This window comes from Hemicordylus capensis, chromosome 5 (genome assembly GCF_027244095.1).
Source record: "Hemicordylus capensis ecotype Gifberg chromosome 5, rHemCap1.1.pri, whole genome shotgun sequence".
Lineage (NCBI taxonomy): Eukaryota > Metazoa > Chordata > Lepidosauria > Squamata > Cordylidae > Hemicordylus > Hemicordylus capensis.
In genome coordinates, this window is record NC_069661.1 from 234,247,822 (window position 1) to 234,274,062 (window position 26,241).

At 41.2% G+C, this 26,241-nt stretch overlaps 1 protein-coding gene across 4 annotated transcripts; it reads right to left on the reverse strand.

Moving 5' to 3' along the window:
- Positions 1 to 418: 418 nt before the first annotated feature.
- On the reverse strand, positions 419 to 24,470 carry RESF1 (retroelement silencing factor 1). 4 transcript variants are annotated; one of them, XM_053253917.1, is made up of 4 exons: positions 24,333 to 24,470; positions 6,909 to 12,296; positions 2,960 to 3,037; positions 419 to 1,429 (listed from the first exon to the last, which is right to left on the reverse strand). In XM_053253917.1, exons 2-4 carry the CDS (start codon positions 12,268 to 12,270, stop codon positions 1,272 to 1,274), a joined length of 5,598 nt encoding a protein of 1,865 aa, XP_053109892.1. In that variant the 5' UTR covers positions 12,271 to 12,296; positions 24,333 to 24,470; the 3' UTR covers positions 419 to 1,271. The 4 variants fall into 4 exon arrangements, with proteins under 4 accessions (XP_053109892.1, XP_053109894.1, XP_053109891.1 ...); XM_053253919.1 differs by having other exon boundaries at positions 419 to 1,399; positions 24,328 to 24,464; XM_053253916.1 differs by having other exon boundaries at positions 24,328 to 24,464.
- Positions 24,471 to 26,241: the final 1,771 nt, after the last annotated feature.

Here is a 26,241-nt window from a genome sequence, read left to right on the forward strand (position 1 = left end):
TTAGCTTAATAGTTTAATTGTGTCATTTTTATAATTTTGTTTTTAATTTTGTGTAAACCACCTTGGGATTGTTTTAATGAAAGGCTATATATAAATTTAATAAAATAAATAAATAAATAAAATAATCAGGATGCAGATTAGTTAGTCTATCAGGTTCTTCTAGTTTTCTTGACAAGATCCTTTTGTTGGCGTATCCACTCTTCTGTTTTGCTGTTGATACATGCTTGTGAACATGGAGCATGTAGTCCATGAGCTATTCACATATTGAAGAATCCTATGTCTTAACCACTTTCCCCATCACACACACCCAAGTGTAACAATATTTAGTTAAAAGATGCATATGCTGCCATTCTTCATAAATGAATCCATGGTGGCTTACTGAAAGACTGAAAACACACAATAAATACACAAAACATGATTGTCAAAATAAGTGTGCTTTTATTTCCACGAATACGCCATTCTGAATGTAACTGAACATTTAAAAAAACTATAATGCTAGAATTCCACAAAATATTCTCAAAAAAATATAAAAGGCACTTAACATCAATATTTAGTATAACTTCTAGGACACATATGGAAACATTTAGCTAATATAGCTAATAGAAGGATAAAAGAATGACTGGCTCTTGAATCCAGATGGTCTTGTGAAGTATGCGTCAAACTACAAACTGGCTTTCAAATGGGTTAACATTTCAACTCAAGTCGTGTAAACAGTCTTTCTTCTTTTAAACACAAAAAACCCACTAGACTGATGTCCTAAAAACATACCTAATAACTGAAATTCAAGAAAATAAAAAGGTAACTTTTGACATTTTTGTAATGTTCCAGCTAAACTGGATAGCAGCAAGCATAGTTTCCAGCGCTCCCTGATAAATATTCAAAGGATTCCCTGCCTTTGATCACACCAAATTAAAAACATACAGTCTGTCCCTTAAAAATGACTTGGTAAAAAGATACGCTAAAGCCATTCACTTTTGTTGTCCCAATTAGACCAAATGATGGAATTTTAAAACCTGAGGAAGTTTTTATCAGTTTAAGTTGTGGCATTCACATATTCAAGAGTTCATAGAATAATTCTGAGTAATTAACAGTACCCATGTTTTCCTGAAACAAAACACACAAAAACCAGGCCACACAAACATGGTTTCCACTGTGCCCATATCAGTTGACTTTTATTTGATGGCCAAAGTCATCAGAATATTACAGTGTCAGTCAAAAGCATTTATTACTAAAAAAAAATACAGATGGAGTATTGCTGAAGCTGCAGACAACTAGCTTGTGGAGTTGCTATCCAGACTTCGGCTTCTTTTTGCAAGATGCATTTTCCTGTAGGTCTGAAAGGTGGCTTGGGAATCTCTCACAGGTACACGAAGATCTTCATTTCCTTCCAGTAATTTCACTGCAGAATCAAGTGGAATACGGTCATCAGCTGCAAGACAGTGACAAAGACATTCCGCTGTTTAAATGCTGGGGGTTCTAGAACTTGAAAGCAGTATGCTCATGCAACTCAGGTTTTGTTACTAAACTCCTCTAATAATAGTTGTCATCCAAGAAAAGACTACAAATGGTTGGTTTTTGCTCTTCCCCATTTCTTCTTTTAGACAACCACATTCCTAACTTGTACAATAAATATATGCCTTATACGGTACTGGACATGAACTATGCAGTATTGTTCTCACTTGCTTGTAATGTCTGCCTGAGATCAACAAGATGCTTCCTTATCATTTGGCACATTTGCTGCTACAATTAAGCTACTGATGATAGCCTAGGCCAACCCTGGGACCTTCCCCATACAATGAACAACATGTGGTGGACCTGGAACAAACACTACATGTTGAATTCTACTGCAGCTGTTACAGAGTGCTTCTTTGAAAAGATTATATAAAATACATAGCAGCAGGTTGACAAAAAACATGCTGAAGCCAGAGAGAACAAAAGCAGTTACGTAATTAAACCTTTCAAACACCCACCACACAACAGAATAATCAACTAAAACCCACATCTAAATTCAAGTTTATGATTGTTTATGTGAAACAATCTCTGGCAGAACAAAATATGTCTGGTACTAAAAGGCATAGAGAGAATTCCACAAGGATTTCATGAGCGAGGGAGTTTCACAAGTCTGTACACAACAGAGAAGACCTCTCTCCAGTAGCCACCAGCCTAACTTCCCTGCAGGCAGGGATTCCTGGAGAACTTCTGACACCCACCATTCCTAGGTAGTACCTGTGTCTCTACTGACCATACCCCTTTCTCCAGAGTCTGGAATTTGGACACAAGGACAACTTCACACGGTAAGTTGGAGATGCACAGCACACAGGTCACCCTGCTTGCCCCCCATATTCCAGGTTCTGGAGAAGGATGAGATTGAGAGCTAATAAGGTATAGTGATTAGACTGTCAGACCAGTGTTCAAATCACCACTGTTCCATGAAGCACAAGGAGTACCCTTGAGCTAGTCACCCACTCCAAGCCCAACTTATCTCACATGGTACTCTTGTATAACTCAAACAGTTTAGAATTTTATAGATATAGAAGATGATCACCAGCACTTTGTATTTCACCCAGAAGCAAACAACTTTAAGAAAGGGTGTTTTTTGTTTTAATGTTACTTTTAAATAACATTTACACTCTAAATATTTGGGGTTTTTAAAGGCTGATCTTAAAACCCAATTGTATACATTATCAGCATGTTATTGGAGATTAGGACTCGGCCCTAGTTCTATTCATGCGTTAATTCAATGTATGTACAGATCAGCACAGATATTATGTACGTGATTACACTTCCTATTTCTACCCTGCATTTGAGGGGACCTGTGCCCAGGTTCACTTTTAAATTGAATGTATGCACCATCATTTACACAAACACATGTATACACCTGTACACACATACAGTGTAATGTCTGAATATGATTTCTGTGATAAGCAAATAAGTTATTTTTAAATAGCTGGAAAATTACCTTGAGCTAGGTTTTCCATCATTTTTCTTCTCTTCACAGGACTGTAATTTAACCAGGCTTCTCTTTTACTTTTGAGAGCTGTAAAGAATAACATTTGTATTGTTTTCTAAATTATGAATATAGCAGCCATTCAGTCTAAAATGCTTAGGTTGTGCACACCTATGATATCCATATCCCTCAATAATATTCTGCACGAAAAACATAAAAGGAGGAGTGGCCTTTTGTCAATTGTTCTGGAGCTCTGTGACTTTTGATGCCATCAGTGACCATGATATTCTCCTTAACCGTCTGTTCAAGACAAGGATTGGATACACTGCACTCTGGTAATTCCTTATTCATTGGTAAGTATCAGAAGGTAGCTCTGGGGGCTGTCCTGCAGTTCAGTATGTGGTGGCTGTGCAGAGTACAGGGTACCCTGTACCATGCTGTACAGGGTCCTAATTTGTCCAGGAGGGGGAAGGCAGTGGGGAGATCCCAAAGATACTATATGGATAACAAACAATTCTTTATTCACTCATGAAGTCTCTTGCCATGCCCAACATATTTTGAGCTTTCAGGTCTATGTGAAACAGCTGGGTGAAGTAGTCTGGAGGTTGCAGGGAAGCTCTATCAGTATTGTAATGACATGCAGATTTATTTCTCCTTTACATCAAAAGCAGATATCTTATTTATACCTTGTTTTTCAGCCTAGGTTGGTTTCCAAAGCAGCTTACAATTAAAATGCACACTAAGCTCAAATTAGAATAAGGGCACACACAGGGATGTTTGTCAAGTGTCTCCTGGTCTCTGGCAGCTGACAAAGTAAAGGTTCCCAACTCTTCCCACCGAGAGGGGATAGAAGATGCAGGAAATGAGGGCTAATAAACTGAAGCTTAATCCAGACAACACAAAGGTGCTGTTGGTAAGTGGTATTGAACATATTCTGTGTGGAGTTGCACTTCCTTTTAAAGAGCAAGTTCACAACTTGAAGGTGCTGTTAAAATTCAGTCCTTCCATTAGATGTCCAGATGGAATAAGGCACCTTCCAGCCGCCTAAGTTGGTGTGCCAGTTGCAGCTCCTCTTTAACAAGGATAAAATGCACAATCATGAATGCTTTAGTAAAATCTAGGTTAGGTTACTGTAATGTGTTGTACTATAATACCTTTATAAAGGCTTTGCTAGTTTTTTAACTGAAGTTTTCAACTACACTGTTGAAAGGCTTGCAGAGTTTGATCACATTTCACCAATATTTGAAAGATTTGTTTCTAGGCACAATTCAAAACCCCTAAATGACTTGGAATCTGAGTATCTGATGGAGTGCTATCTCCTATATGAACACAACCAGCCTTTTAAGATCTTCAGCAGAGACCGTTCTATAGTTACCTCAACTTTCGGAAGATAGGAGGGGGATAACCAGGGAGAGACCCATGCCCAACTTATGGAATACCATCCAAAGACAAGTCAGGGAAGCATCGACACAGCTCATTTAAGTACTAGGTTAAAACCATTTTATTTATCAAGGCATTTAATGGTGAAGTTTATGATTTGTTTTATTTGTTTATGCCTTTTTAGTGCTCTGGTTATAGATTGTTAATTTGTATTAAACTTGATGGTTTTCCTTATTTGCTGCTCCTGTTTGCATCTTTCCCTTGTGATATGGTTGTATTATTATGTTGAAGGTGGTTCTTAGCCTATTTTCCAAAAGGAAGAAGGCTTATCATGTCTGTGAATCATTTGTGTCCCCTGCTCTAATAACTCTTGCATTTACAAATACAACCCAAATTCATATGGGGGGGCGGTAGACCAGAAGGTGGTTTTTTTTTTTAATCAATCCACCATCTTGTTTCACAACAGCAGCCACTCAAAATATAGGCCACACCCATTTTCAACCCATGTGCTGATAGTTGAATGCAAACCAAATTCACAGCACATGGGACAGGGGTTCTACATTAAAGAAGCAGAAAGTAGGCTCCATTAGTTCTGAGAGCTACTCATATTTAATGTTTGTATGAATTATTGTTTTGTTGCATGCCACTTTGCAGACTGTAAGAGTGGTAGAGCAAGATACAAATCAAGAGTTGTTAAGCAAAAAATGCTGCCAAAATACAGTTTCACTGGTATATGCGAGGTTCCACCACACAAGTTTTTACCCATTTACCAATGTTTTACCTGTCAGTTTCATTAAGCTTCTTATGAATTGTTACAAGGCATTACTGCAAAATGTGTGGGACATCCAACATGTCATATGCCTCTAGCTCCCTTTGCCATACAAGGTACCAATGCCTCTGTGCATGCAGATCTCTAAGATAGGTCTTCTGAATCCACAACAGATTCCTGAATTATCCTTAAACAAGTTCTGGAAAGTGTCTAGTTTAAAATAACATTGAGAGCTGGATTTAGCTAGTTGAGAGATATTGTGGTTAAAATGGAAAATATATTGAACTGATGAGGGAGCTATGTGTTTGAATCGCTGCACAGTTATGAAAATCAGTTTGGTGACTTTGAACCAGTCACTATCTCTTAGCCTAACCTACTTTTCAGAGTTATAGTGAGAATAACTTTTAAAACTGGGATAATCCCCACACATGCTGCTGAGCTCCTCGGAAGAAAGTGGGTTTGGATAACTTCATGGAGGAGAGGTCTATCAACGGCTACAATTGGAGGGCTGTGAGCCATCTTCAGCCTCAAGGGCAGGATACCTCTGAGTACCAGTTGCAGAGGAGTAACAGCAGAAGAGCGGTCATGCCCTCAACTCCTGCCTGTAGGCTTCCAGAGGCATTTGGTGGGCCAATGTGTGAAACAGGATGTTGGACTAGATGGGTCTTGGGCCTGATCCAGCAGGGCTGTTCTTATAAGAAGTATAGGATGCAGATGTGGTCACTAAGCCAGGAAACCCTTATCAAAGCTTATTTATAAACATGCCAACATTCAGAATCCAGAGCATTGTAATATATTCCATATTATCCAGATAATATCAAGTCTGACATCATACTCATGGAAAGGTTTTTACTATCCTGTGGTGGGGGAGCAGGAATGATTTCCAGCAATCATCCAATCCCTTTGCAGACACCTGTGCCTCTAGAAAATGTATCTCTGAAGGTTGTGAGACCCTCATGGACATATTTTCAGGAAGCACCCGCAGCTGCAAAGGGAAGGAGGGAATCACCTCTCTACCCTTGTATGATGAAAAATTTCCTTCTGCGAGTGAAAGGTTAGTCTTTGGTATCTATTGCCTTTACAGAAACATGCTGAAGCTTCACTAGACTCTCGGGTAAACAAATCACAACCATATCCATTCAAGTCAGCTCAGTGTCATTAACACTGAGATGTACATATCAGGCAGTAAAAAGTTATGATAAATAAAATAAATTTAAGATTTTTAATATGTCTCCGAAGTAATGCCACCAAGAGAAGAGTCTGAAAGCCCTCTTTTATTTGTATAAATACCATGATTCAACATGAATTCACCAACATCTTAGAATTCTAGCTGAGAATTCTAGCAAAGAAATACTATTTTGCACCTGTAAATTGTGGTAGTATCCTACAGCAATGCTAGCAGAAGACAGATAACACAGTTTTCTTCTCACTGTAGCCCAAAAAGCCATTAGTAGCTCTTTTTGAAGAACCCTTGGCAATAGAGTGGGCTGTGGTACAGGGATTCCAGGGGAGATTCAGAAATGATGTGCAGACCACCTTTTGCTAGAGACAAGCATCTCTGTGCTGTTTCCAAGGTACCCATCTCTCCCTACTGCTGCCATGCATGCTGCAACCCATGCTGTTTTAGATGGCCCCTCAATCTTCTGCAATGGCATTTCAGGAAGCTCTGCAGGCTACAAATTTCAGCCTTTATAAGACTGAAATTATATGGGCTAGCTCTGGATTTAGCTAGAGCTGCTGTAGATGCTAGCCATTATATTCACCAAAGTCACCGCATGAGAGACAGGCTTAGTCAAAAGTTTTATACTGTACCTGTGATAGGGGTTCTGCCTTTTTCAGGCTTCTCTGCATCTAAAATGTGTTCTTCAGAGACTGACTTCCCAAACAGTATCTCTGGGCAAATTTTGAACTCAAGCATTTGTGGTTTCTCCCCTTTAGGTTGCTGGGCTGCTGATCTGCTGGTCCGCTGGTCTTCAGAGTATGACAAAACACTACTTGATTTCATACGTCCAATTGATTTGGAAGGAGACAGGTCTATTTTTTTCAAGGAAATGCATTGCTGTGCAGTATTTGTGACTGAAACTTTGCTCAAATAGCTTTTGCTTTGTTCCCTTTGAATAGGTATAGTAATTCTATTAAAAGGTGCATTTTTATCAGAGAGAGATTGAGCAGACTGTTCATCTCTATTACGAGCAGCCTGTACAGTCCCTTTGCCTGGAGAGTGGCTTTTAGGCATATTGAAAGGATATCTTTGTTTCTGCACTTTAAGAGTTTTGCTATTATCAATAAGTGAATTCTTGCAATTCCATGTATATTCCCTCACTCTTGAATATGCAAATTTATTCAAATTGATCCTTTTAATACTTCCTTTATTGTCCTGGGCATGCTCAGAACGATTTGATTCACTATGCTCCACTTTTTTGATTCCATGATTTTTCTCTCTGTCTTTTTTGCTTTTTTCACATTTCCATTTCTTTAAAAGTTCTCGTGCATGCAAGGTAGGGTTCTGCCAAGGGTTCTCAGATCTTTCAGAAACTATACCAACACTGTTCAGATTAGAGGGGTTTGTGGCAGCACTATGCTGGATTTCCAAAGCGGCATGTTTTTTCCCTTTTTCAATTCGTCTCTTCAAGCCTTTACTCAGTTTGTAAGTTGGTCCTTTAATCATGTGCGTTTCACTAGAATCTCGCTTAATTTTAAATCTTTCATATTTTTTACTGTGTTTGATTTCCATACTTCTGCGCCGACAAGGATCTGCCTTTGATTTTACCATCAGTCTCTCTCTTAAAGTCCTCTCTTTGTCAGATAATTCCATCTTGCTGAGAGGTCTCTCAGCTACTCTTTTAAGATTGTTTCTGTTTGAATGAAACCGTACTTTATCAGTAGGCAAATCCTCTCTTATGTATGTCTGGTTATATCTTTTCTTACTTTCAACTCTGTCTGTCTTCAAAGACTGAGAAGTTGCATCTAGTGGCAATGTTATAGATATTTGCAGATGGTTGTTTACTTTATGGTCAGCTCGATAATCCTCACTGACTTTTGTTTTCTCTTTGAAAATAGTTTTAGACTGTGACTGCAGATCCTCTTGCTGTTTTAAACCAAGATCTTTAGCCAACATACATGAACACGGCTTCCCTCCATAGTCCGAAGCTATCCAACCTGGCAAGCAACAATATGTACAATTTTCTTTTTTTACAATTGTTTCTGCTGTTGAGTTTTTGCTATCAACATATAAGGCCTGATCAGACTTAACACTGCTTATGTTGTTCTCCCTCAAGCTATATTCTGAATGTACAAATTTATCATTTTCACAATTTTTTAGTTTTTTAGAGGATTGAAAACTGTGCTCAGGAAAATATTCTTTCCTCTGCTGAGAATTTAATATTGTGATTTTTATTTGGTCTATACCTCCACTAGAATTAGGGTTTTTTCCACAAGTTCGAATATCCTCTTTATCTTCTCTCTCAGTTGATGTAAATATAGAATCTTTAATTTCTGTTTTTTTAAATACCTCTGAAGCATTTATTCCATCAGGAAATTCTTTTAAGAGTTCAGTGAGCTGATCATTTAGTAAAGTTACTTGTGGTTCAATATTGCTCATATTATGTGCACCATTGTCTTCAGTTGGCATATGCTCTTGGGTATTCTCTTTCATAGGATCTGTGCTAAATACACCCTCTTCTTTTCCAGATAACCAAGAGTTATCAGAGGCCAAATCTGTATTGAGTACACAATGGTTTTCTTGCTCATGTTTTTTTCCTAAGATAGGAGTACCTTCAGGCACACAATTGCTTTTCTCTTCCTCAGAATGTGTTATATTCATGTCACCTGAAATCTCACCACTTTGATGCATCCCTAGAACTGGCAGATCTAACAACAGCTTTTCTGCAACAGCTTTTGGTAGACTGCCTTCAGATAGCAACAAGGCATCCCCCTCTGAAGTGCTCACATTAGTTTTAATATCACTTTTCAAGAAGTCAGACTGTTGCTTATTAGACTGTGGATAAGGCATATGCTCTTCCGAAACATCATTATTTGTCATACTAGGTTTCAAAAGGCTAGTACTAAAGATACTAGCTATTTGTGAATTATAAGAAGTATCTCCTTCAACCAGAGTACAGACACTGGATATCTGGAACACAGTGTCATTCTGCACAGTTGCAGTAAGATCTCCTGGTTCTAGCAAATCTGGGCCACTTTTACAGAATTCTAAACCTTTTTGAGGAACTGGATTTAAGCAATTGGTGATCATTTCAGGTGGAAAGTTATCTCCTGAACTAGTTTCAGATTTAATTTGTTTTAGTTCAAAAGAAGAGGGACCAGTTATCATCTGGTTTAAATCACAAGAATAGTTTGTTCCAGGTTCAGCTTTTACTATCCTATTTTCATTAGTGAATTTGGCTGCTTTCTGGTGTACATCTGAATCTACATTAGTTACAGCAATATGGGTGTCTGGGGGTGAAAAGTCACTTCCTCCTACCCCTTTATCAGCATCTGGTATTGTGGAATTAAGTTCTTGTAAACTATGCAGACTTCCTTCTTCAATAATTGGACATATTATTTTCAACAGAATTGGATTCTTTTTTAATACTTCACTCTGGGTACTCTCTTTTGACTGTATTAGGGGAGTCACAATAGCAACTTGAGGTTCAGAACCCTTTGAAAAACTGGAGACTACTGTATCAAATTTGTTTCCAAGTGATGAAGGTGCAGAATTTATTTCATTTGTTCCAACTGTAATCTTAGTTTGGTCATTTTGAGTTGATGCATTTGGGAGATTTTCCAAAGTATGCTTTGTTTTATCACCACCAACTGATGAGGCCAAACTCGCAGTCGTTCCTGTATTTTCACGAAACATTTCATGTAAAGGTGTTGGAAGTTTCTGCCCCCACAAAGCAAGGCTTGTTTCTAGCTCCTCCCAGGAACAAGTTCTTTCTGTTGTGCCGGAATTTCCAGGAACCGATGACTTCTGAATTAAACCTGCTTCTGGAACAACTGCAGGGGCTTTGGAAACATGAGGAGCTACACTAGATGTATCAGAGTCATTTTCAGTGTTCCATGTTGTAATGTTTTTCTCAGATGTTTGAAGACAAGTACTTTTATTCTGCTGAAGCAGTTCAGGATACACAGATTTAGGACACTGGGACTTTCCACTGCTTTCCTTTACTATTTTTTCCACTGAATGTGAAGATCTATTTGATACAGCTGGATTTTGAACTGAACTCTGAAGACTGGTCAGTATTTTACTGGAAATCATTCCCATTGTATCCTCATTCAGTTTAAAGTCCACCCCAGAATTCTTAAATGTTTTTTCAGAGGAAGGACCATTTTTTGTACATATCAAAGGCTTCTGAGCAGGGTCTGGAGAGGCTTTGGGGCTCAGCGTCGATGTCTTCTCAATACCATTCACACTATTTTCAAGTTTATCTCTGTTGGAAACTAAAGCACCAGATGAACAATTTTCTTGGGCAGCCCGATACCTGTGATGTTCCTTTAATTTTACAATATCAAGCAACATACCTTCATCAATAGTACCTTTAAGCAAATCTTCTAGAATTGGACTTAAGTGATCTTTTGATCTATTTGGCAATGGCCCACCTTGCATCTGACTGGAACCATGGGAGGTAGGTGAAAATTGCTGGTTCCAAGAGGCATCATGTGAAGAAAAATTACATGCTTGATTAGCATCATCATCTGGCAGTGAAGAAGGCTGATTGGTATTACAAGGAGTAGAAATCAAAGAACTGGAATTTTGATTGTGAACAGTAAGGTCAGAAGTTTGTCTATTGAATCTTTTATAGAAGTAGTGTTTCATTTTAAAGTCTCTCAAACGGCGACGCAGGTCTTGAGCATCCTGAGTTAAGGTCTCTTTTGTTATTTTAATTCTACCCTTGGCAATATTGTCAGAAAGATTTCCTGAGCCATTGGTTAGATTATCCTCTTGTACCAAAGTCCTAGATGTTTGTGGTGTTGATGTTTCTTTTGAAGAAACTGTTCCAGCTATTTGTATATTGTTATAAAGTCCATCTAAGATTTCGAGTGATGACTTTGCTAACTCATTAGAGGGCTGGTTTTCATCTCTGTGTAAACTTACATGTGTAGTACTACCTGCTTCATTGGTTTCTCTAGCAATTGGTACAGATTGATGTTTCTGAAAATGCTGAACAGAGTACAGATTACTACTTTGATCCAATCTAGGATTCTGATGGTTTTGAATATTTCCATTTGATACATTTGAAACAGGCTGTACAGACTGAGGATTCTGAAAATGCTGAACAGAATATACAGGAGGCATACAATATGATGGTGGTGGGTGGTTTATATTAACAACTTGTGGGATGTTCTGGGTTACATTCCTATAGTCACAGTGAGTGGGTACTGCATATTGTGTAGGATTTACATGACCAGAAGCATACTGTGCCAAATCCATAATTATTGCAGATCTTGAACTCTGACCATGTGTTTGGTTTTGAATGTTTTGTCCTGAAGAGAAAACCAGGTTCTGCTGAGAATTTAAGTAATGATTTGGTGTTGCATTAAGAGATGCCACAGTACCTGCTTGGGATGTAGCAGGCCCATTCCCATGACGGTAAGGCACCCGTGTCAACTGCCTTTTTGAACTACTACTATTACCACTCTGCTGATAAACCGAAGTTCGTACAGAATTAGAATAGTGTTTTTGTGGGTGATTACCATAGACAGTGGGGACCACAAACTGATTCAGTTGCTTTTGAGGTATATTTTGCACGGAGTTTACATGTGCTGCTACAGGGGATGAAATATGACTGTTAGGATTTGGCCAGGAATTCTGGGCTGGCAATTGTATGATCGCACTGGAAAGTTGTACACATGAAACTGGAGGTGTGCCAACTAACTGTTGGGTCATCCCAAAGTTTTTAGTAGATAAAGGTGTTTTTGGAAGAATTGGCTGAAAGTTGCTGGGTCCTGCAGTGTTCTGATGAGGCAGTTGATTTGCAATTGTGCTCTTAGTATTAGAATGCATTTTTATGATTTGGTCATTTCCAGGGTAAGTATGAGAATTCTGAGTGGATGCATTTGTCTGAGATAAATCACATGCAGCAGTAAGTTGCTGGGACAGATAGGGTTCCTGAATTTGAAAGTTCTCTGTCTGCAAGTTGGATGTTTGAGGTGGTCTTATGCTCCAGTCCATCATGTAGGCAGTTCTTTATATACAGAAGTCTAAGAGAAAAAGAAAAGTGTTGTTTTATCAATACAGTTTAATCTGATTATGCAGAAGTATCTCTCTCCAAAAATAAAGTTGATTTTACTGGTTACAAGGAGATTTCAGACAATTCTCCTGACATGCCAGCCACACCTAGAAGCAAAATACACAAAACTTGCTTAAGCACATACTATTGCCTGCTGGAATAGTAATACCTAGCCTAACAGAGCCACACTGAATCGTAGTTGAAATTTAAGGTTTTAAGCAAATATTGCAAGGAAGAACATTGTGTTATGTCCAAGTAATGTTAATGAGACTATAAATTAATGATTCCCCACTCTAGAATTTGGCTGGTTATACTGTTATTCCAATAAGATCCCCCAGATTTTATAATGGAAGGCTAATGGAAACCAACAATGTAAAACAGGAAATATTAGTTCAACAATGAAGCACTGTATTTGCATGCTTACATAGAATTGCAGTTAGGATGTCACGTATAGATTCATTGATATCTATTTGTTCACTGTCATTTGCCTATGAAAATTGTTTAATGTACAAACAGGTGAATGTGAATTGCTAACAAAGCTGATTGGTTATATTTGTTGAGAAAATAAGATGAAGAGCTTTGAGGTCCCAGGGGACCATGACAAGGCAGCGGAAGATTATTGGCTTGGATGGTAGAAGGTGCATGGTGCGAGAGGCACAGTATCCCAGCCATTCAACAGATATGCCCAGCCACTTTCAAGTGGCCCATGCAAGGGGGTGAATCCTACAGAAGAGAGTGTGATGGAGTGCCCAGCAAGGCATGAATGGAGAGAAACTGGAAAGAGTCAAGAAGTAACAAGCCAGTGCAATATCTTGTGAGAGTCCAAGATCTCACAAGGTGAACTAGCCCAGCCTGAACTCCACCTGGAACAAACCCCACCAGGGATATGAACAATCACAGTACTTAAGGGAGACAGTAGTTAAAGTGACAACTTTCTCCCTCTCTGGAATATTTCATGCCCTGACCAAAGTCTCAATAGGAAGAAAGGAAAAATACATCCTCCATGCATATGCTCACCCCAGGAAGGCTACTGTAACCTATGTGAAAACACAGAGGGAGCATTCATCCAAAAAAAGGCCAAGAGGTGCTGGCCCAAAAGGTGATTGTCAACATGAACAGATTATAAAGATCTGACTCCAGTGATTACACAAGTACAGTACTGGCAGCCTTTGTCTATATACAATGACTATATGAAGATATCATCTTCAATTTCCCAGTATGATAGTTCATTCAATCATCTTTCTAGATCTGATGAGATAGCACTTAGCCAGCATTCTAAGTAGTCTTCTAGCATTATTGTATAGGAAACCTTATTAGATCTAGTTTCATTATCCATATTTGTATACCACTTTTCAACCCCTTTCCTGTGTAAACAAGGTGGTCCCGTCTCAGAAGAGCTCACAGACTAAATTATGCTGGGGCTGGACAGGGATGGTTGCTCTCCCTGCAATAAATATACAAGTGCCACCACTTTAAAAAGTGCCTCTCTGCCCAGTCAGCAGGACATGACAGTCTGCCAGCCCCCAGAGAGAAGAGTTAGGTAGCAATGAACCATTTGCACTGGGGACCTGTGGTACCTATGACCTACATATAGCAATTTATCTTCATAATTATCCTTTCCCCCTTGGCCATCATCTGGGTCATAAACATGGCACTTGAGAATTACACTAATAGTCATCAAGAACACTTTTTAAATAGTAAAAAGAGTAGAGAAGATCTGCAAGTTAATTCCCCCAAAGCATGCAAGTGTGTGAGCAGCACACTTGCATATACAAGTGACATCACTTACATATGCAAGAGGCTGGTATTGAGCAGAACACTAACAATTTCTGAATAGACATTCCAAATGTATCTCTGTCACAGACAGAGGGTTAAAAAATGCTGTGCAGCATCATCTCTAACACAGAAAGGGAGAGAAGGAAAAAATGAAATTTTGAATTATTGCAATTTCTGAGAATTGTTCAAATTCCTTTTCTGTTGTGAAGCTATAACTATATTTTTATCGACAAATATTATGAACATAATTTGAAAAAGACTTCAGAACTGGATAATTGGCTACATGCCTATAAAGAACAGATTCTTAAAATACCCTCCTGGATTATTGGTTAACAGGATAGAAACATGCTCTTTCTTGAACATTATATAGTTATGGATTACAAATCCTCACAATAAACCAGTCATAGCAAGTCTCATAAAATGCTCATCACTACCAAGACTCAGAATCACAGTGAAAGTGACCAGCCTGGGAAGCTTCTGTCAAGAATTCCCAATTTCTGATCATATGCAGAGCAGAACTGACATTTAACTGATGTCTTAAGAGCCTTCAGAAATAAGTTCAAATAATCCTTTCTATATTATTTTATGTGGCTAATGATTCCTTTCCCACAGGTGGGAATCATTACTATTGTTTGACCGTCTCTACTGGTTAGCTCAAATTAATTGCACATCAGTAATCACAACTACTTGTTCTTGAACTTCATTGGTCTACTTGCTCTTTTTTAGAGGTGTGCACAGCACTGCACAATTTCTGTTAAATAGTTTTCACAATTACTTTTGGCTACTTATTTGGCTGACTTCTTCTCCAGATGATAAACAGTCCTTCTTGTTCCCTGAACACAGGCACCCTGAACTATATGTTCTTGACCCCTTCTACCTCTATGTTCTCACAGATTTCCTGCAACCACAACACATTTACAAGTTGTTTTCCCTTGGTCCCTATTAATTTAAATGTGGGTGTTAATTTAAATCTTTGCATGCCAGCAGAAGAAAAGAAAGACTCCCCCTGCCCCCCAGTAATACTCAGACTGGCTGGTCCACAGACAATGGGAAAGTGATGGTGGTGGTGGGTCAGCTAAAATGTATAGTAGGAGAGGAACAGAAAGAACGGGTTGGTTCAGATGTAATGCAGAACCCCAAGGTTCTGGGGTTAAAGCCAGAATCCATATGATGTGTCTGAAGCTTTGCACATCCCCCCTCCCATTCCTGTCTAAGTATCCCATCTAGGATCAGTCATGATGTCTGAATCCACTGATTTGTAGCTTACTTCAGAAAAGCCAAGATCTTTATTTCAAACCTTGGGTACAGATCTCAGTTTATCTGAAGTAAGCAACCTAGAATAATCCAAGATTGGTGGGCTCAGGCATCATGACTGATCTGAACCTAGATGAGAAGCGAACACTTGCATGGGGATGTGGGGGGAGAACAGCATGCTCCCAAGCCTCAAGAGAGATCGTGCAAAGCCCAGCTTTAACAGAGGTTCCACATGATGTCTAATCAGCCCACTGTATTGACTCCAGCATTCAAGACTCCTCCATGTTGTTGAAGTGGCTAATTAGTACCCTCTGAAATCTAAAGGATGAAGACAGAATAATCCACACCACTGTTCCAGTCTAAGGTATGCGCATGTGCGCTTTTTTGATGTCCGGTCAGTTCATTTTAGATCCTGCTCAGGTAAAATCAGGAAGGCCCCACTATGCATGCATGTCCATACACACTGCCTTGATACTGCCACCCAGAACAAAACACATTCTGCCCAGAGATGAAAAAAATTAAGAGGGACCACTGATCCACAACCAAGTGGATTACGCAACTTCATTATGTAACAGCAAGAAATGGTGCCCAAATGCAATTGTTTTCCTTTTCTATTGAGTCTCTTACCTTGTGAAACTATTATTTTAAACTGGAAAGCACGTCAGGTGCTTTGGCAGAAAAGCAATACATAAATGCAGGAAACAAGTTGTTGTAGTAAGAACTAATCTGCCTATTTTCCTTTCACTATCTCTACAATCATGTGTAAGATTTTGGACATGGGATGAAAATGAGGAATTTGGGCCTGTGTAAAAAGAACTACGGTCATGCTGACCAGGCAAAGAGAGGCCCTGGAATAAATGTGTTTGTTAGCTATGTGAACTGGCTGTGCCAATTATGTCTAAATTGAGAAGAACAATTTACATAAATGGGTTCTGAAATATAAACATGACATGAAAAATATGCTGAGTAGTGTGGGGGAGACATGTGGAGAGAGTGGCCAGCATAACAAGGTGTGTGCCAAGAGATGACAGGACGTTATAAGAAGTAAAGATGAGAAGTGAAGGTCATTAATCTGGAAAAGGAAAAGTTACTGAATGGTGAGCCAAGAGGGACTTTTGAGTGAGGGAACCGATACTTGTTTCCCCTTCCCTGTACATCTGGAAAACTACCATGTTAGGAAGAATACCTAAGATAAGGGGAGAAAGCCAGAAAGGGTGGGTGCAAGCAGAGACCAGGTTGATCAGGGACAAGTAAACAGGATCTGCAGACACTTACTGCCCTCCCCTATCGAATCTGGGTTATTATATAAGAAGACCGTCTAACCAATTTGAACAAAATTTGGTACAGTTATAGTGAGTGACACACAGGGATACTTCAATGGTGTAGTTTGTGATGATGTCATCCACCCTAATTCAAGATGACATATGCATGAACGTCTGAGGCACACGTGAGCCAACTTGTCTTTTTTGGATGGTCCACAAATTAGCCCACTTGTGCCTCAAATGTTCACGTGTCCACCATCTTGAATCACAGTGAATGACATCACAAACGATGCCATTGAGAAGTCCCTATGTGTCCCTACACTGTAGCAAATTTGGTTCAAAGTGGCTAGGCAAATCAGTTCACAAGATGGCAGATGTGTAATCATTTCAGGCGCAAGTGGGCCATCTTGAATTGGGGTGGATGGCATCACAAGCTATGCCATTGAGGTGTCCCCATGTTACCCTACAACTGTACCAAGTTTATTTAGCCTCGAAACTTTATTTAGACTCTTCTTTGCTTCTCCCCGCTTATTGCTTCTCATCAAATGCCACCAAGTGGAAGTCTTTGCTCCTCTGGCTGCCTCTGCCAAATAAGACAGCCTATGAACGTTCTTAGGGTTCAGCCAATTTACTTCAGTATTGTGTTCTGTGATTAAATTTAGGTGTGTAGGCAAAGTTCTTACAACCTAGAACGGGGTGAGGAGTTTAGGATATGATCAGAGACCACAAAGTCTTATGCTTTATTGGACTTGAACAACCAGCACTAACAATACAGCCATACAAATCTAATCATAACAACTATACTCCGAGCTAAAATGTCTTATTACAACTTCCATCACAACCCACTCCGTGGCCAGACACCCTTTCAGTGAATCAATCTCATTCACCAGGCCTTCATGGCAGGAAGCAGAGACTAAACCTTCTCCACTCTTATAACTTTCTTCTTTATCCCACCCTATAGGGAAGATATTTCTCAACTCTAAGAGCTATTTGACAGTAGAACAGTCCATCTCTTACGATAGTGGGCTCTCATTAGCTGGAGGCTTGCAAACAGATGGAATGGACATCTGTCAGAGAAACTGGAGCAGTTCCCTACACTGAGCAGGGGGTTGGACTAAAAGACCTCCAAGATCCCTTTTAACTCTAACATTATGACTTTCCTTTGTCTTTGACACATTATTATTGTTTTCTGTTCCTGTGGTCACTTATAATCCTCTTCTATCAGCCACATCTGATCATCTTCCCCAATTATGTAATTTCTTCTGCCGATTACAAGATGTTCCTTTCCAGCCTACAGAATAGAGAGGTCTGTACTTTCTGCTTTTTTACAAACACAGGTCAGCTTCATTTTAATCAGCCAGAGTGCTTTAAGGGCACTCAGGCTATCAAATTCTTTCTATAATCAATAATAAGGTTTCAAATGGCAAAGCTCAGAGTCTGTGTTAGACAACAGAATTAAGTTTTTACTAACAGTAAGGTAGCAACCAACAGTTCATTTAGAAAGAAAAGTTCTAGGACATCTTTTGCAGAAAGGTCTTAGAGCAATGTGTGTATCACAACAATAGAAGCAAAAAAAGAGCTACTGGTATATTGATTCACTATGTTAACCAGGTTTTTAACTCATCCATTAATTTAGCTCACGTATGTTCTCTTTCTCCAACTCGTTATTTTTCCAGCAGCCCCTCTTATAGTTTTCTGTCCTAGCACCATTGATTCTTTCTTTCCTCTAACTCTTCTCTGTCTGGCTATGTCTTAGTCTCATTTCAACAACTCCCTCCAAGGCTTTGGCCAAACAAAGAGAAGTTTCTATGTTTCCGTAGAACCATAGGTTTATATTTCTTGGACTGTTTAAACCTTCTAAATTAAGCCTAAACTGTAAACAACCGTTTGGGGCTAAATTGACTTAACCTTTTTTTAAAATGCCTTTTCTTCCTTCAAGACAACTACTAACAAAATAAAAAACTATCCACAAGACAATGGAACAAGTTCCATCCCTAAACACTCAATCTAAGGTGGTTTCTGAAGTTACTGAAAATATTAATTTTCAGTAGTGTAGGTTACTGTATTTACCCGATTCAGATAAATACAGTATGTATCTATGAAGGACATCCCTTGTATACTCTTATCTTCAAGAGCAAATATCCTAACCATAAGCCCTTAGTACACAAGTTATCTTCAAGAGTAAATATATTATTGTAGATATCCAAAGTAGTTTTCCAGCGGGAAGGGGAGGGGAGAATGCACACCTGCAGTATTAGGCTGGTCATGGTATTTTTCTCGCAATTCTATTTCTTCAACAAATCAGCTTTTTGTACTAATTTTTGCTACAAGTTCTATATTTTAGTCACTTTAATTTCTATTACTGTCTAAAAGCAGTCAGCTCATAGCACATTCACCAACTTTCACTTCCTCTTTGTACAAAAATATCTCTTTCCCAGTACCAACAACAATGCTTTAATTCCAAAATTTGCCTAAGATGCAAGTTGATCCTGAATTTCTCCAAGGAAAGCACATGAAGGAAAAGACCAAGAGCTAAATACAGGTAGGAGTGAGGGTGAAAGTCCCTGGACTCAGAGAGGAAGCACACCTCACAGTATTGATGTCCTAGGCCAAAAGGGGCTAGAGAATCTGAGCCCAGCTCAGGAGTCAATGGAATAGCTAATGCTAGGGCTTTAAGGCTAAAAAACCCACACAAAATACTTTCTGCTATGCCCATTATGACCAGTGCTCAAATTTTACAGGATTTCTTTTAACCTCTTTATTATAGCCAGCTGTACAAGGCCCAACATTAAGAATACACCTGATTATCAAAGAGGAAATTGCATATGCATGTGAGGGGCGAAAGTTTAGGTAGCTGGAGAGAGAACAACAGACTGCTGGATCCGACAAGGATTAAGATCTTCAGGAGTTCCTACTCCAAGAAAACTGTTCTGCAAGATCCATCAGAGCCTTCCTTAGAAGTTAGTAAAAAGCCACCCCATATACTATTTGTACCTTTAGAAGGAGAAGTAAAGTGTTTCGTTTGTGAACCACTTTAGGAAAAGAGATCACAAAGTATTGGAATAAATATAACTTTGCCTGCAAAAACAACTTCATTCAGTATAGAAATATAGTCATGTAATATTCTTCCATCTTGATACATTTTACATGTCCAAGGCTGAGGAAATCCACTAGGCTACTTGTTCATAACAAGTGAAAAACGATGCCTGACAAGTGAAAAGAATTCTGACAAGGAATGTACCAACATAGCTCAGGGAACCCTATGGCAAGTAAAATATTTTGCCTGGCTGGTGAACTGAGCCAACAGATCCCTTTCCCCCTACTGCTCCCAATGGCTCCCCAAAAAACATCACTGAAGGTCCTAGGTCCCCAACTCTAATGGGGAGGAGGAACAGCAGAGCTTTCCTCTGCCAGAGAAAAGGTGGGAATTGATGGAAACTGAATCTTCCCTTGTGCGAGTGTGATGTTACTTTGTACGTGAGTACTTTCTACTACTGACAGGATTGCTTACTACAGACTGTTACATCCAGACATAAGGGTCAACTAGATCATAAACACACAAGTTTTCAGATGTAATGCTAAGATAAGGAATAATCAGAAAGAATATTGTGGGGCAGAGCTGGAACTAAACGTGGGTCCTAAAGAAGGGCCAGAAAATCGGAGGTTGGGGACTAAAAGTTCTCAGGCATCCAGAAATTGAATACAGTCATCCCTCTCCAACTGCCAGTCTCGCCAACCGTGACCAGAGTATCCACAGTTTGGTGATTTCTTTTAATACTGGGGTGGTGGTGGTGATAATTTTGGGTGTTAGGGGTGATTTCCAAGGTTCAGGGGGTGATTCTTTCTGGGTTTTACCTTGTTTTTCAGCCCTTGCGCAACCGCGATTCCCCTGACCCCGTTTCCAATGCTTTCCTATTGCTCGTCTACTGTGAATTTGCCAGCCATGAGGTTTTCCAGGAATGGAACCCTCATGGTCAGTGAGGGATGACTGTACTGGGAATCTATCTATCTATAAATAATTGAATGTCTGTCTGTTCCCTATACATCCCAACACCCTTTGAGCTATCGGGACCAAACTTGGCAAAGTGGACTTCCTAAGACTCTACGAGTAACATAGGATACCCTGGGGACCGCAACAACCACCCCGCACAGATGGACGGAGGGACATGCAGTGGTTATAGGCTCTGTTTGGCTGTCTGTTCCCTATAAATTTGCACACCCTTTGAGCTAATGGGACCAAACTTGGCAAAGTGACTTTCTAGGACCATACAAGTAACACAGGATACCTGGGAACCCTGACAACCACTCTGTACGGACAGATATAGAGTGGGTATAGCCAAAAAAAGCCCGAGGAATGCCAGGTAATTAAAGCTAGTTGTAAATATAGGTGGGAAAAGATACAACTATGGTCCTGCAATTTCATGTAGTTTTCAGTTTCTGCTCCACATAACCAAGCCATTTTTCTAAAGGTTCACTGGGAAACTCAAACTTGCTCATCAGGTAATTCTGAACTTTAAGAGGCCTTTTCTAGCATGGATACTGTAAAGGGAAAGCTTTGAAAAACCATGGGGGGGGCATGCTCAAGTGAAATAACATGCTATTTTACATCTACACCAATGAGTGTCGGTGTAATCAGTAGAACTTACATACAATAAGAGATGAAAACACTGTTCTGCACAGATGCAATTATATACATGTCAAGGAATCACTCCTTACCATTATGATTTATGAGTTGTTTTTCTTCAATGCATTTAGTGTCCCCTCCAGGCTCTGCAGGGATTAAAAGATAGCAAACTAACAGCCATAGCTGGAGGTAAAAGTTGTCTGCAAGAGTTTTGGAGGAAAAGTTACAATGTATTGTGATTGGTTGTCTTCAGACAGGGACAGAAGGTTCTGGCTAGGGATGTGCAAACAAGTTCGACATCAAACTGGTTTGGTTCAATTGTTCAGGGTTGAAATGAACCACTCCCTGTTCAGTCTGACCCCAGATGAACCACCCTGGGGGTTCACGGGTTTTTTATTTGGTTTTTTTACACTTCCCCCACCCCCCGGGGGAGTTGTCCACGATGTGTGTGTGGGGGGGTCCGCAGAGGTTCCTCCTCCCCCTGCCGGCCTCCTTTATTTGCTTTTCGGATAGTTTTCGGCCTTTCCCCCTCAGCGCAGTGGCCATTTTGGAGTCCACCAAGCCTACACAATGGGTCTCTGCATGGCCTGGGTCAAAATGGCCACCGTGATGAGGGGGAAAAGGCCAATATCTGAAATAAGGGAGACTGGTGAGGGAATGGAAAACCTCCACGGTGACACACACCCCTTCCACCTCGAACAACTCCCCCGGAGGGAGGAAGTGTACAAAAAAGTTTTTTTTAAAAAACTTAAAAACAAACTTGTGAATCTCCCCCCCCCGACCTAAATGAACTAGAGGGGGGGTTCAAGGGGGTGTCAGACCAACTGCTTCCATACACACCCCTAGTTCTGGCTGCCTGAAGGAAGGAACTCCCTGATTGGTTAATGTATCTCTTTGGAACTAGATAAAAAGGGAGGGCTGAATAGCCTGGAGAAGGAGATCTGTGGGAGAGTAGAGTTCTGCGAGGGAAGGAGAGAGTGTACTGCTGAGTGTTGTGGGAGCCAAAAGGCTGGAAAACCAGCAGGGCCAGATGAAACTGCTAGAGAAGGTAGCAGAGGTACTACTAGTACCTTTCAAGAATTTCTTTTGAAAGAGAACTCTAGCAAGCTTGTTTTATATTTTGTACTTTGTACTATTGCCAACTGAACTTTACATCCTTTGTTCCTGTACTTTTTTTTTTTGCAAAATTAGAAATTTTAAAATTTTTATTATATTGAACCTTTTCTTGTTTTTAATACTATTTTACTGGTGTCTATTGTTATTTTAGTCCCACCTCACATCTACCTGCCCATTTTATTTACCACACGAGTGAGTTTTGATATTGTTCTTGAAAGACGGAGGTTTCTGTTACTAAAAGCTGAACTAATCACACAAGCTAAAGATCTCATTTTGGTGACAGCGGATGGTTAGACCGAGGGCCAGCTGCGGCCAAGCCCTCACAACATGCTTACTCGGGAATAAGCCCCCACTGAACACAGTGGACCTTACTTCTTTGCAAACATGCACAGGCTTGATATGCAAAATGCATACATGGCTAAGTTTAATTGTTATTGACTTTAATAGTTAAGAGCAAATAATTTCCCCACTCTTACATCTCCAAAAAGAAAGATATTACAGGGTCAATTCCATGACGTTTCAACAAGTTATCTTGTAGTTAATGAGCTTCCTACTGGAACAGATACAATCACACAAGAGGCATGTGTTACGCTAGGCAAAGGATTTATTTATTTTTAAAGAAATGACAGTAAAGTGAGATACTGACTTTAAAAAAAAACCCTTCAAAGTCATACATTATCTTAAGAGAACATTAAAAAATAGTCTGCTGTGGACTTACATTTGATTACATTTTATCATTGGGGGGGGAAGCTTTGCTAAGATTACCAAGGAGTCACATCTGTGGGGGAGGGATAGAATCGGATCTCCAGAGAAATATCAATAATAACTCAACATAAGCTAGGAAGCTTCTGTTAGAGCATGTTTGGTTTGTTTTGACTTACAAAAAAAGGAAGTAGTTACGCAGGACTTTGAACCTCAAAGGCAGTCTTGGTTTGCCTAGTAGCTCTCAGGGGAGGGTATATCAGAGAACTCTAGAGAGAAAGCACCACTGAACACCATGGAACTTAGTTTTGAGAAAACATGCATAGGATTGTGCAGTAAAGAAAGGTGGAGGAGGGCGCTAAAGACGATTTCCCACACGTAATCATAACCCCATAATTATGAAAGCCCCCTACGCTCTCTACCTATTATAGCAGTATCTCGCGCTTGAGTTTAATTATTAGCTACCGTGTTTTAGGCGAATAGATGGCACACACATTTCAGTACATTTTTAGGAACTTAACACTCACGGTATAAACCCACTGTCCTTGCTGGTTACACACGGCAGCCACCTCGCATCCTTTACCTACCTCTTTGTAACCCACCAGCGGAATAGCGACTTTTACAGCTCACCCATCTCCAGGGGGTGGGGGAGGAACGCAGTAGGGTTGGCTGGATGAGCTACTTACACAGCTCTGTGATGCTTCTTCCTTTTGTGCGCGGGGAAAAAAAGGTGAAAGCCAGAGAGGCAAGGCGAGGGAAAAAAGGTGAAAGCCAGAGAGGCAAGGCGAAGAGAAGCGCGCACAGCCAGTTCGGGTTCTCTGTCAGCCCACTGCGCTGGAGGTCACGAACAGCTAGCGTTCCCCAGTGGAGGGGGGCGCGCAGCAAATGCCGCCCAGTCTTGGCCAGGAGGGGAAGTCGAGGGGCCTAAAAGCACGGGCGGGGGGGGCGGCGTTGTTTTTGCCTTCACCCGGGACTCGCCTTCTCTCTCACCCACAGTACTCTGGAGACAGCAGACGCACACTGGGAGGTACACAGAGAGGGCTTACGCATTAGCAGCGGCCGCCGCCAGAGAACTTTTTAAAGGAAGATTCGGCCTTCTCATCCCAGACTGGCTGCAGTCACGGCAAGCAGGGTGTTGTTGTTTTCCCCCCTCGCCATTTTGAACCCGCTTGCGTTTTTCCTCCCTCCACACATAGATGTACACTGTATGAAATACCCGCCGCACAGCCACAGCACTACCCACCCGCCGCCGCCTCCTCCGCCCGTACCTCACCGAAGATTCCCGGCTACATCGCAGGAAGCGCCGCGGCCGCGCCTGCAGCCTCCGGCGCCGACTCTCCGGGAAGCCGAGCTGCGGCCGGGGAAAGCAGCCGCCGAGTCCTCTTCTCGCCCTCCGCTCCTTGGGGAGGGGACGCGAAGGCGAACCGCCCCGAAAAGACTCTTGAGGGGGGAAGGAGGGCGGCGCCTCGAGGGAGGCAAATCTGCAGGAAATCTGAGGGGCGGAAAGCCCTCGCCGTGGGTGAGCGGAGGGGTGAGGAGGCGCTGCTGCAACTAGTCCTCTTCCGGCGTGCTTCTTCCCCCTTCCTCGCATCGCCTCTCCGCTCGGTCTCCGCAGCTTAAGCTCTGGGCCATTCGCGGCGTCGCGGCTCACTGCCCGTCAGTGGCGGCTTCTTCTCCTCCCCACCCCAGTGCGTTGGGCACCGCCCACGAGGCGAGGAGGGGGGGGGGGAACAGGGCGGTGGGAAATCCGCGAGCCTTTGACCCCCGCGGCTGGGGAGGTGAATGAAGAAGCCCTCGACGACTCCGTCATCAGCCCCTACGTCAGTGCACGGCCCTCCCTCCTCGAGCCTGCTGTGGTGGTCGCGCCGTCCTTGCCGGCCACAGTGGTGTGTGCCCGCAGCGCTCCCTACCGCTGTGGTTTATTCTCAGAAATGACCTGAGAGTAAACCCCGCGACCGCAGCGAGACTTGCTTCTGAGTAAATGTGCATGGGATTTTGCTGATAAAGCACCCACGGGCTAAGGAAACAGCCGGCCGCCTGTGTGTGGAACATAGGAAGCTGCCATATACTGAGTCAGACCATTGGTCTATCTAGCTCAGTATTGTCTTCACAGACTGTCAGCGGCTTCTCCAAGGTTGCAGGCAGGAATTTCTCTCAGCCCTATCTTGGAGAAGCCAGGGAGGGAACATGCAACCTTCTGCTCTTCCCAAAGCCCCGAGGGGACTATCTTGCAGTGTTCACACATCAAGTCTCTCATTCATATGCAACCAGGGTGCATCCTGCTTACATAAGGGGACAAGTCATGCTTGCTACCTCAAGACCAGCTCTCCTCTCCCACACAGGAACACCCAGCGACAGCGGGCAATGATGACTAACTGGAATGTTATTGTTTCAGTGGGGCTGTCGTGGCTGAATTAGACTGGATATTGCCCATTGAAACATTATCAAGGAAGCACAGTGAACATAAAAATTAAAAGTGGCACTTGTAACATTTTTTGTGGCATCTGCTTCCCCCCCCCCCCTTCTGCATAAAACAATCCTACCCCATTTTTAGCATTGCAAGCATTCTCAAAATTCATATCAACTTCCAGAGTGTTGGTCTGCAGTAAGTAAAGGTAAAGTTGGGCCCTGAGTCGGTGTGGACTCCTGGTGACCACAGAGCCATGTGGTTTTCTTTGGTAGAATACAGGAGGTGTTTCCATTGCCGCCGCCGCCGCCTCCGCAGTATGAGATAATGCTATTGCCTTTCAGCATCTTCCTATATCGCTGCTAAATAGAAACATTTAGGTGTTTCTAGTGGGGATTCGAACCAGCAACGTCTTACTCCCTAGGCAAGTTACTTCCCCACTGCGCCATTAGTCCAAAAGCTGCAGTAGGGTAATACCTGTATTTAGACCAATAAAAATGTCACAAAGTAGTGGAGAAAGATTTCTTCTCACTACTTTGTAACATTTTAGTTAGTGCTAGTAAAAGGGCTTAAGGATGTTCACTGTGGCTCATAAGTGTACATACAGGGTGTAAATAAGGGTATGGGGGTGCATCACTGAGTATTTAAAAAGGTAAAATATGACATAATACATAAGTAATGACAAAAGGTTAATAGATTGTCCAGCATGATGTGGCCATACAAGATAGATCTGATGGAACAGTTTCTGGTGTGTAAACTAACCATGACAGCAAAT